Source organism: Lampris incognitus, chromosome 17 (genome assembly GCF_029633865.1).
Source record: "Lampris incognitus isolate fLamInc1 chromosome 17, fLamInc1.hap2, whole genome shotgun sequence".
Taxonomy (NCBI): Eukaryota; Metazoa; Chordata; class Actinopteri; order Lampriformes; family Lampridae; genus Lampris; species Lampris incognitus.
Genome location: NC_079227.1, coordinates 26,562,201 through 26,574,819, shown reverse-complemented (window position 1 = coordinate 26,574,819; position 12,619 = coordinate 26,562,201). Strand labels below are relative to the sequence as shown.

The following is a 12,619-nucleotide window of genomic DNA, read 5'->3' as shown; positions in this document are numbered from 1 at the left end:
ACACACACACACACAACAAGACTCCTGATACACCATCATTCTCTTCTATGGGTTTTATTCATAACAGGAGTCAAACTGCAATCACATTCTTGCCCTCAGCCCTCAAATATCACACCCCCCCCCCCGGGCAGGCAGAGCGCGGGGCAGATCTCATGTCACCCACCAGACTCGGCTGAACATAAAGGAGCCGGCTATAGTTCTGCTGTGTTCACCATGGTTTTTGAAGTCTTGTTTGTTGCCAACTGGACTAAACAGTGTCTCACGCTTTATGCCAGGGATCAGCCTCACTTGTGTCACTTGTGAGAAAAAGCAGCGTTTTGGCTCAGTGTCCTTTCACTTGTCTGGTACGAAAAACACATTGCTATGAAATACTCAAAGTGTTTTTCCGCTTCTCACTGAGTTTTAACTCACTCCCCCCCCCCTCTCTGCTTCTCAGCAGTATAAGGGGAGGCGTAGTACTTGGTAAGGTATTGACTCGCCTTAACCCTTTTTAATAAAGCCAAACACGAGATGTCTTTTGCAAGTAAGCGTTGTGATAATCTTGTTGTTGTTTTTTTTTGTGCAACGTAAAAGATCTGCACTCCTACTGGCGATAAAGGTTTGACACATGGTCAGAGATCGTTGCAAACCTTGTGTGTTTCCTGTAAACGGGTTCCTTTGCGATTTAAAACGCCGCCGCCTAGGCAGCTACTTGCACAGCATCACCCGCTGAAGTCGGCCATGATTTGCTGTGTAACGCCACTTTCACAATGATTCATTGCTCTCGGGTACACGGTGTCTAGTTGGCAAGAGGATGAGCTGTTTTCACCTCCCCCCCCTTCATGACCCACCTTATCCGCTGTCGGATCGGTGCAGCGTGTCAAACCGTGTACTCGGCACAGATGGGAAGGTCGACAGAACTGTAAATTCAAATGGAAAAGGTGCGACACTTTTGCTTCCTTCTGTACGCGTATGTCTTTGCTTTTAAATGTGTGTGTGTGTGTGTGTGTGTGTGTGTGTGTCTTTGTGAGCGTGTTAAGCATTGACAGATGAGCCCGGTGAAGGCTGTCATGCCTTTGACCCTGTGGCCGGCTACCTTGACAATGGACTGAATATATCACTTACTGAGTCAAACAAAAGAGGATCTGCCCTGAAGTTGTACTGTTGAATGCCCCCCCACCCCCTCCCCTCCATCTTCCCTGTTCTTTCTATCCCACACACACATATTTTCTTTCTCCCTGCCACAAGCAAATGCTCAGATTACAACTCAGTTGGCTTGGGGACACGTGCAAGCTGACCGCGCTGTATGTGGCACTCTTGTTCGTTTTTCGAAGAATGCGTGGTCTGTCCTCCTAAAGATGCTCGCCCCCTCGTTTTCATAGAGTCATGCATCACTGTACACGTCCACCCGGTCGCCTCTTGCATAAACCCCTGTCACTTGACCCTGGTCTGTGAACCACATATATCACATCTTACTCACCCCCCTGGTCAGTGCACAGGACATGACTTAAAATAAAGATAAAGGAATAAAAAAAAAAGACTATTTAGCCTCAGCGACCATGGTTATTTACTCACGACTCTATAGATTGGCGTCTTTCAACTTGGTGGCAGTCCTGTTGAACTCAGCTCCTGGTTGCTCCACACCTTACCCCTCACCCCCATAGTTTAACTTCATTCCTGCGTGTAGACAGTGAGTCAGTGTTGTATCAGCCAGGCTGATGGGGGGTGGGGGGAGTGGGGTGGGGGCGGGGGGGGTCATATCTGTTCACATGTATTGATATTGCATTGACCCGAAGGACCTGCAGCGAGCCGTGAAACCATTACCTCATCAGTAACTCGAGCTGCATCGTGCTAAATTTTGCATGGTCACATTGACCTGGTTACTCCTCCATTATTCATGGAAACGGGAAGATGGCCGCGGAATGAATGGACACATACACGTGGGCGAGCATGCGTATGTGCATACGCTGTGGCAGATCTGGAGAGGTATGTAGCTTGTACGGTCTCCGAGTCAGGCTGTGATTGATGCTCTCAGTTTGAATGCTTGAAACACAATAGCCGTCTGACCACCGTGTGTGCGTGTGTGTGTGTGTGTGTGTGTGTGTGTGTGTGTGTGTGTGTGCATGGGCGAGAGGGAGGACTCAACTGGTCCATGGGTAGAAAAGAGTGTGGGAGTAATCTAGCACGAGGAGACATAACACTCTGACCATTAGCGAACCAGCTCACATAACCCAAGCGCTGGCAGCTGACAGACATGCGTAAACACATGGCACAGACTCTCCATATTCACCAGCACCTCAGCATTCAGCACCTCACCGCTTCCCTTCATCTCCTCTCCTTTTCTCTCCCTCTCTCTACACTTGGGCAGCTCACAAATATTTGCCATGGCCCATGCAGGCTCTCAGAGGGGACAGGATTAATGGCGCTGTGTGCCGCACGTCTAGGGCCAGACAAAGCCTCCCCATCTGGAGCTCCTCAGTCTCAGGGAGGCCCCCCGTTCACGGCCCTGTGACGGGGGAACAGAGGCGGCATACAGGGCCTGGCCGGAGGGGGGCAGGTGGGGGGGGATCTATAGGCACCGCTTCATAAATGAGCAGGAGTCCTGGGCCGTCTTGCAGATGAATGTCGTGGGCGTCTCCATCTTTTGATCAGATTGGGAGGAAGAGGGTCCTGCATGTTGTCCTTAGCTTGTCTTCTGCCAAATGGATCACATTTCCCCTGCCAGCTGATTAAACAGCCATATCTGCATCCAGCGCTGGGCCAGGGCCAAACAACGGCAGCCGCCGGGAGCAGATAGGCCCGCCTGTCACATCACCCCTACTTAGAAAAGCAACAGGAAAACCCTCATTTCTAAGCCTGGTGTACAAACGTATCCAGATTTCTAGTAGCCCTATTTTTAGGATCGTCTCATTAAAGTTTCCCTTTGGTCTGTTTCAGTTGCCCTGAGACATGTTAAGAAAGTACCGGAGCACCGTTTAACATGGCTGGCGATCGAGATAGAAAACAGATGCACTGCAGGAGCTGTTTAGCAGGCAGCCCCGCAGACACCTCTGAAGTGCGGGGATGACAACCGAGAAGAACTTAACAGCAGGAAAGCCAGGACGCTTTTAGCATGTTCCTCACTTTTTATTGATCTTAAATGAGCTGTCATCGTCATCGTCATCATTCTTAGTATGAACTTAGACAGACGTTCAGTCACGGGACATTTCCCCGCAAGTAACAAGCCATTCTCCGGAGCGATGTTTCTCAGCGCTGTTGCATCTCGGCCTGCCCCGATCTGTCATGTAAAGCTCCCATTCCCTCCCATCCTGTTCTGTTCTGCCGGGTTTCTTCCCGTACTGTTGTAAATATGTCTGATAGCATCAGGCTGCACAGCCCTCTTTTCTTTACTGCCTTGCTTGGCTGCTGTTTGTTCCTGTTTGCTCCCAAGTGCCGTGTCCTTAGGCGTGTTTGTGCTACCCCTCCTGCAGGCCAGTGATGAGAGGCACCCGACTGTGACGGCTGATGGCACCGTCGACGACCTGGCCCACGCTGTGGAAATGATCCTCAATGAGAGGGGCCACTGAGGAGGAGCAGGCAATAAACCACGGAGCCCCCCCCGACACACGTCGCTTCTCCTGGCCCCGGACATCCATTCATGACCGGGACAGGCAGAATAGGACCCAGAAACGTAGACCTGGGCCCAATAGTGCGTGCAAATAGTTTTTTAGCGCTTATTTTAACCTGCTTTGAGTACCACAAGAAAAAGGTAGCGTTTCACTGCATCGCCACCTTTTAGGTTAAGTTGTCAATTACCTGAACACTGGAATAACTTTCAGGTATTTTGAGGCACCTGTAATTCTCGTCCATTGTGTAATCCAACACAGTGAACGTTACCCATTTGCACTTGAAATGGTATTAAAACAGTTATCTACGACATACATAGGGCTGTTTGAGAAAAATAGAGGATTTAATGCTGAACACTGAAAAGTTATGAAGAGTGGCACTACAGGTTTATCAGTAGATTACTGATGTGGTGACAGACGATACCTCATATTTTCATGTATGTGCGTACTTATGTAGCTTGTTCAAGAAGGGATATGTAATATTAATATGTGTATTGCCCCTCCTGCATTGTCGTTCAGCCAACAGAGCTAATGTATATCAACAGTCACCTATATTCCTTAGGAGTCAAACAAATGACAAAGATAATAGTCAAGTCAGGTTTATTTGTACAGTCCAGTATCACAAATTACAGATTTGCCTCAGGGGGCTTAAAAATGCTATCCCATAGTGTAGAACATGCTGCTACTACTGATAACCTTTTCTTTTGTTTCTAATTAAATCATCCCTTTCTTCCTGACAACAAATCTAGCACGATCTTTTTTCCCCCAACACCCCCCCCCCTTTCCCCCCAATTGTATCCGGCCAATCACCCCACTCTTCCGAGCCGTCCCGGTCGCTGCTCCACCCCCTCCGCCGATCCGGGTAGGGCTGCAGACTACCACATGCCTCCTCCGACACATGTGGAGTCGCCAGCCACTTCTTTTCACCTGACAGTGAGGAGTTTCGCCAGGGGGACGTAGCGCGTGGGAGGATCACACTATTCCCCCCAGTTTCCCCCTCCCCCCCGAACAGGCGCCCCAACCAACCAGATGAGACGCTAGTGCAGCGACCAGGACACATACCCACATCCGGCTTCCCACCCGCAGACACGGCGAGTTGTGTCTGTAGGGCCACCCGACCAAGCCGGAGGTAACACGGGGATTCGAACCGGCGATCTCCATTTTGGTAGGCAACGGAATAGACCGCCATGCCACCCGGACGCCCCTGTAAAAATCTTGTACAATCTTTAATGCAATTCACGGTGAGAGTTTAAGATGAGTAGTTGTCTGCGACCGTCTTCAAGAGTATTATAGAGACAGAATAAAAAAAATTTATGGTCCACTTATTAAAATTTTGTTTACCAAAATCCGTCGCCGTGGGAGCATTTTCATAAAATGGCTCAAGGTCTCCGAGCTGTAAAGGGGAGTCTCGGGTCGGCCTTGATTTCGGTGGAGTTCGTATCGGAGCAGCTTTTGTCTTGCCAAAAAACGCATCGCTGGAAAAGGGAAGTGAGCGGGGATGAAAGATTATGAATGCAGAACCCGGCGGTGATTTATGCCGGTCCTTGAGCTCACGTTTCCTCTTCTGGAAAACAAAAGAGCAAATGAGTTTTCTTTTATCATCGCCACAGCGCCGTCAGCGCCGCAGCGCTCCCTTGCTTCCCCTTCGCCCCCCGGCCCGGGGTTGGGCGTGCGGCGCGATGATGTGTACGACCAGCGGCTGTAAGCTTCGTCAACACTAATCACACGCGCGCAACTGTCACCCCTCGCGTCGTCTTCGGCGTCGCCGCGCCGCGTGCCGATCCGTGCCGTGCGCCATTGTCGGGGCCTTTTTTCAAAAACTGGGGCAGAAAAACAAAACGATTCTCCATCAGTGCCCCCGAGGTCTGGGTGTACCAAATAGATTCATCTAGAACAAAAGAACGTTGCCAAGTGATTTATTGAGGTCTTTCTGGTTCAGCTCACCATTAGCTGACACAAGCATGAATGTTATTGGGCAATTAAACGTAATGAAATGCCACTAAGTGTTACGAAACCGTGTCTCAGCTGAGCCCAGTCGTCACCCTTGAGCGCCACTCCTATTTGGGGTTGTGAAATAAATATTGATATACGTAGTAGCAAAGTGCTAGCAGCTGTTCATCACGGTGGGTTCCAGTGGTTTTAACACATCGCTCATTGTTTGACCGACTGTGTCGAAACGCTTTCGCTCACGACGACGTATGCAGATTTTGCACCGGTGTCGGCCGGGGTCATGCGAGGGCAACAACGCTGACAGTTGTAGGCCACATTTTCTACACTTCTGCCAGGTGCTCCTCCTCTTGTCTCATGTGGTGGTTTCATCATCAGTGAGGCTTGCACACATAGGCGCACGCGCGCGCGCACACACACACACACACACACACACCCTGGGGCTTGCTGGATGATAACCACAGCCCCTTGGATCAGGCCCAAGGACGCCTAACCCATTTTAACATAAGTAAAGTTACAAATTACAGGCGTCGTGTCTCCGGAGGCGATGTCACAGGTAAACAGAAATGTATTCCTGCTTAAGTGCAGCAAATTGATTAGTTCACCGTGGCTGCAGACTTGAAGGCAAGATTACTTTTCACATAAACAACAAATGACCTCGTTTCAGCAGACTAGTCCGGACGTGTGTGATCTCAGCGTTATTGGCTGAGACAGAAAACTGCCATACGTGTCGGTCCTCTAACGTGACTGGAAGGCTTTGCTCTTTGCTCTGGCGAGTCTGCTGTGGGAATTGTGCTCAGTGTCATTGCCTTGATTTACTGCATATAACCAGTAAACCCCCCCCCCGCATTGACTCCCAACTTTTCTTCGACAAATACTGAAGAAGAAGAAAAAATTAAGAGCTGGGGTATCCGGGTAGTGTAGCAGTCTATTGCGTTGCCTACTAACACAGGGATGGCCGGTTCGAATCCCCGTGTTACCTCCGGCTTGGTTGGACATCCCTACAGACACAGCTGGCCATGTCTGCGAGTGGGAAGTGGAAAGCCGGATGTGGGTATGTGTCCTGGTCGCTGCACTAACGCCTCCTCTGTTCGATCGGGGCGCCTGTTTGGGGGGAATAGCATGATCCTCCCACGCATTACATCCCCCTGGTGAAACTCCTCACTGTCAGGTGAAAAGAAGCAGCTGGCGACTCCACATGTGTCGGGGGGGGGGGCATGTGGTAGTCTGCAGCCCTCCCCGGATCAGCAGAGCGGGTGGAGCAGCTACCAGGATGGCTCGAAAGAGTGGGGTAATTGGCTGGATACAATTGGGGGGGAAGAAGGGGGCAAATTCCCCAAAATAAATAAATAAATAAATGGAGACCTGTATTCAGTAATGGTCATCCTCATATTAGAAGATCGACAAAAGGTTTACAGGGTTATTCCTTAGAATTTTGAAATAATAAGAAGCCCACTTCGACGAGATGTTTAGCTTGAGATGTCTACTGCTTCAATCCTAGCATAGCACGGCTAGGACGGTGAGGGTCCCTACCCTGCTGACCTCCAGTCGCTGAGATGATGATCTCATCTCCATGTTACGTTGATTGACACCTTGGGGACGTGAAACCCAGTAATGTGTGCTACTCAAGAGGTAGACAAGAACGTGGTTCTCTTGTAGTGTTTCGCCTACTTTCCAACATCCACAGGCATCCTCCATGTGTTTTCACTTAGGACCAAATCTGAGCTAAATCAGCCATTCATGAAACATGATCCCGATGCCAAAATCAGTGAATTACAGACAGTCTCTTCAATTTTCTCCGACGCGTTTAAAACTAAACCTGATTTCTGCCATTATTTGAGATATGCAGTGGCTTCGGAAAGTACTTGGATTCCCTCACTTTTTGCACACTTTGTTGTAGATTTAATTTTAAATGGATAAAATTGACTCTGAAAGCATGAGGAGAGAGATTCTCTGATCTGATGAGACAAAAATTGAACTCTTTGGGCAGACCTCCACGCACTGTGTGGCAAACACCATCCCTACAGTGAAGGATGGTGGTGGCAGCATCATGCTATGGGGGTGCTTCTCAGCAGCAGGGACAGGGATACTGTCAGAATTGAGGGAAGGAGGGGCGTCCGGGTAGCATAGCAGTCCATTCCATTGCCTACCAAAACAGGGGTCGCCAGTTCGAATCCCCATGTTGCCTCTGGCTTGGTTGGGCAGCCCTACAGACACAGCCGGATGTGGGTGTGTGCCCTGGTCGCTGCACTAGTGCCTCCTCTGGTCGATTGGGACACCTGTTTGGGGCGGAGGGGGAACTTTGGGGAATAGCATGATCCTCCCACGCGCTACGTCCCCCTGGCGAAACTCCTCATTGTCAGGTGAAAAGAAGCAGCTGGCAACTCCATGTGTATAGGTGGAGATATTTGGTCGTCTGCGGCCCTCCCCGGATTGGCAGAGTGAGTGGAGCAGCGACCGGGACAGCTCGGAAGAGTAGGGTAATTGGCTGGATACAATTGGGGAGGAGAAGAGGGAAAAAAAATAGAATCGAGGGAAGGATGAATGCAGACAAATACAGAGAGGGCCTTGAAGAAGACCTGCTCCAGAGTGCACGAGACCTCAGACTGGGGTGACGGTTCACCTTTCAGCACGACAATGACCCGAAGCATACAGCCAAGACAATGCAGGAGTGGCTTCGGAACAAGTCTACTGTACCTTGCATGGCCCAGCCAAAGCCCAGACTTCAACCCCATCAAACATCTGTGGAGAGACCTGAACACAGCAGTTCAAAGATGCTTCCCATCCAATCTGATGGAGTTTGAGGGGATCTGCCAGGAAGAATGGGATTAAACTGCCCAAATCCAGGTGTGCAAAGCTTGTAGAGAATTACCCAAGAAGACTCGAAGCTGTAATTGCTTCCAAAGCGGCTTCTACAAAGTACTGAATTAAGGGTCTGAACACTTATATAAATGACAGATTTCAGTTTTCGATTTTTGATAACTTTGCAGAAATCTCTAAACATGTTTTCACTTTGTCGTTATGGGTTAATGAGTGTAGATTGATGGGCAAAAATGGCAATTTTATCCACTGAAAATTAAATCTATAACACAATAGTGTGCAAAAGGTAAAGGGGTCTGAATCATTTCTGTAACCACTGTAGGCAGCATAGGCTGAAGTCTCGTTCTGAAAATGACTGTGGGTGCTAATCTAAAAGGGCATAAAACTCGGTATTTTGCTCATTTTCTCTCCAACAAAAAAGCTTATAACCACTGACAACCCTTCCACACACCAATCCTCTGGACTTGCCTGGTGTTTTGAATACCTAGCTATGAATAGAATTTAATATAGTGTTGAACAAAGTTGGTATGCAAAGCACACAAGTTACTATTGAAAGCTGGCAGTCCGAGGTTTATGAAATGTTTAGGTAAAACCAGGAGATGGCCACAAAGTTAAAATAACACATCATGTGTTTGGTTTATTTCATTTGACTCATGCCATTCATTAACACACATTTGGCTACTCAACACTTGTCTTTTTGATCGGGCTAAGTATATTTATTTTTTATTTTATTATCCTTTGGGGGTAGGGGGATGGGGGTAAAAGTATAGGGGTGGCTCAGGTGCCTTACTACTGACAGAGCTGAGGCCTATTCTAGTACATCAGACTCCAGCAGAATGTCAAAGAACATTTTCATAGAGTAAATAGGGACTCGGGGTGTGTTAACAAGCCATGAGGGTACACACACACACACACACACACACACACACACACTCTCTCTCTCTCCTGCAGTGCATCTCTGAGCCAACATTCAGATCTGTTTTTATGTCATCTGTTTGGATAGGGTTCATCTTACATGGCACACACACACACACACACTTACACACTGTTGCTCTTGTAGCGCACCTGCATTCACCCACCTTAACGACTGCCAGCTGCCTGTTACCTTCAGCTTTCATCTCTACTCGCTTGGCTCTTCCTGTTCAACAGGAAACGGGGGGTCAGCTGACCAGAAAAAGCGGCACACCTGCAGCTCAGATTCCACCATTAGCCACGGGCTTGTTTTGATGGCTGCCCATTATCCGAACCCCTCCCTTTCGGTGTGTGCAGAGAGGTGGTCCATGAGGAGGCCTCTTGCTCTTGGTGGCCAAGCTGCATAGTCCCCCCCCCACCACCACCACCACCCCCCCGCCTCCATTTCATCACTCTCCTTCCCTTTTAGGCAGCTGTGCCAACAGCATTTAGAGAGTGCTTTATAGTGGGGGAGGACTCTGAAATTTTAGAACTTGGGTTTTGGATTGGAGGCACAGATTCCCTCCCTCTGCTCTCTTCGCTCTTCCTCGCCGTCTTTACACGCAATCGGAGAAGTGTCTCGGTCCACAAAGAGAGCTCTCTATACTCTATTAACATAGACACAGGCGTCACAGACCCCCCTCAAGGGACGTGACCCCCGCGCACACAACTGTGCAATGTAGCCTGGGAGAATCGGCTCCCAAGACGCAAAGCGTGACTACTGGTATGACATTGAGTGTGTTTGTATGCACTGTGTATATACAGTAGTGTGTGTGTGTGTGGTGTTCTGGGCTTATCTATGAACCAGAGCTAACCTCAGATCTGGAGGCCGTGCCTCTAACGCAGCAGGACACGGTCCTCCCTAGCGGAGGTGTCCTATTGCCTTTTGTAAAAGTCAAGCCATTCAGTCTGACTCACTGTCGAAATCCTATAATCCTATAATCCGCCTCGCTGAAGGGATGCCTCCAAAAACTAAACTTGGCTCAACAAATCAAATGGAAGGATATGCCAGTTGACCCTCATTTGTGGTGAAGTAGGATTGCGTGGCCTTGACACATCCCTTGCCCCCGGGTGTGGTCGGTCTGCTGCTGTTCAGACGTAATGGAACTTAAAAATGTCCACCGCGTCCGCGGTGGCGTAGCGGTCTAAGCATCGGCTTTGTGTCGATGCAGTTGCCCACTGGGGACTGGGGTTCGCGCCCCGGTCTCGTCAGATCTGACTATGGCCGGACTCAATGAAGCAGCAATCATTGGCAACGCTGTCTTCAGGAGGGGGACGGAGTCGGCTTGTGTTCGTCACGTGAATGCGTCTCAGTGTGTGTCGGAAAAAACAGTGGTTCGGCCTGGAGTCGCCTTGTCAAGAAAGTGGGGAGGTGTCTCCTTTGAGACTGCCGGCCGGAGAGATGCAGTTGGCGAACGCATGCAGTACGAGGGTGGGTGTTTGAATTAAAATAGGGATCGATTGGCCACTAAATTGGCAGAAAAAAGGGAAAAATCAGAAATTTAAAAAAAAAGTCCACCGCTCTTTCTCGAAAACAATGTTGGAAGTTAGAAAATGCTAGGTCTCGTATGAACCAACATGCAATTGTGTATAGAATCTACATGGCATGTTGGTTTTAATCTTTCAGCAGCCTACAGTGAATGTTGGTATCAATACATGGTCAATGCCCCCCCCCAACCCCCAAGCATATGATGATGAACACAGTAATTCTAAGCTAGACTCAAGTGTTCATGGTGTGTGTGCGTGCAGCAGGCACATGGTAACCGAGGAAACTGCTAACACACAACTCCTCAGGTTTTGGTTTTTTTTTTTACTCATAGTGCCTCAGATGACATTTACTCAAGTGGAAAGGTTTTGTGGCCGAGTAGAACTGCTGAAGTTTTCTTCACTCCAACCACATGAGAGGTGCCAAACGGCTGAAGGCACCGCTTGTTGGAAAGTCTAATAAGAAGAACTACGGCATACATTCGATTTAATGTCACACGTTGTTCGATTGTATGCGTTGAAATAGTTTAATTTTTTAAAAAGAACATTTGTGTGGGGGAGGAAAAAAAGAAGAACCTTTCAATTCATCTAAAATATTTCACTCCAAATTCAAGAAGGTTCAGCGCATTGTCAGGAGACCGCCGGGCGTTATGCGATGCAAATGATCAGCAAAGCAGAGGAGACGTTTGTACGTTTCAGTAATAACACGAGTCGCCAGCATGCTTTGTCAGTGCTGGTATGGGTCCTGGGCGGATGAGCCCCTCCTGCTTTGCTCCAATCATCTCAGAACACAGCCTTCTTTCATTTGTGTCACTCTGCTGATTAAAGGTTGGGGGGCCCTAACTCTCTTTGCAGCACAGCACGTTTACAAGGCCTCTGTTTGCCCATTTCCTTCTCAATTCATTACCCCAACAAGGCCTAACCAGTGAAAAGAGGCTGCCCTTATGAATCGTGGGCAGCTTTTTGGCAGTGTGAAGAATACCTCACTTTACAAGCATATAGATACTCAAAGGCAGCGGCATAATCCAATCCATTACAAGAATACACTGCCCTTCTAGGGCAAGTTTAAGCCTAAAATTATACGTGGTGTGGTATTTGATCCTGGGGTATATCGTGTCAGCCAATGTTTGCATTACTCAGGCACTCAAATGAGGGGACTTCTTTAACCTGCCTCAATAACACAACTTACACCTTTTGCAAGTCTGAACCACCGTGTTGAGAAGCCCTAGAGCCATGGCCCTAAAGCCAGTGCACGAAACACAAACACACACACACACACACACACGAGACAGTGAAATACTGAGTGAAAGGCTGTATAAACTACAGGCACCAGAGCCGGGGAGGGGAACCAAAGAAACAGCCGCAGCAGCAGCCCTGACACATGGCCCACATTCACAGCCACCTCCCACGTCACCGTGCTCCTTAGAGAAAAAGACCCTTTTGTTTCCCAGCCCAGGGAGGGAGGGGAGGTCTCTGGGGTGAACACTGCTCAACTTCGCCACTCCAACCGTCATTAAAAAAAAAACAAAAAAAAAACGGGACCAGACTTGAACATCCCTGCCTGCCACCCTCTCTGCAGGCGCGCTAACAAAGGGGCATCCGAGTGTGTACATCAGGGCCCCTCACAGTACCACTGTTGTGCTTGCCTTTTCCCGACTACTTTATTGGGTCAGCCTGTGTTGTTACACTGAGGGTAGCCTCAACAATAACCTAGCTGTTGTACATTTATGATGTGTACATTTGTCTACCATCAACCCCCAACCTCGGTGTATCTATGGACCATGCATTTGGCATCCCAGAATGAGTGAAGAAACTGAGATGACTGCATATGC

General features: G+C 48.9%; 1 protein-coding gene across 1 annotated transcript in view; it reads left to right on the top strand.

Annotated features, from left to right (window-relative positions):
• Positions 1-4,320, top strand: part of lhpp (phospholysine phosphohistidine inorganic pyrophosphate phosphatase) — an 18,471-nt gene extending 14,151 nt beyond the window's left edge. Inside the window, exon 7 of the mRNA XM_056296616.1 lies at positions 3,450-4,320. Coding sequence (XP_056152591.1) covers positions 3,450-3,545 — 96 coding nt within the window. The 3' untranslated portion in view covers positions 3,546-4,320. The remainder of the gene's footprint in view (positions 1-3,449) is intronic.
• The last annotated feature ends 8,299 nt before the right edge of the window (positions 4,321-12,619 follow it).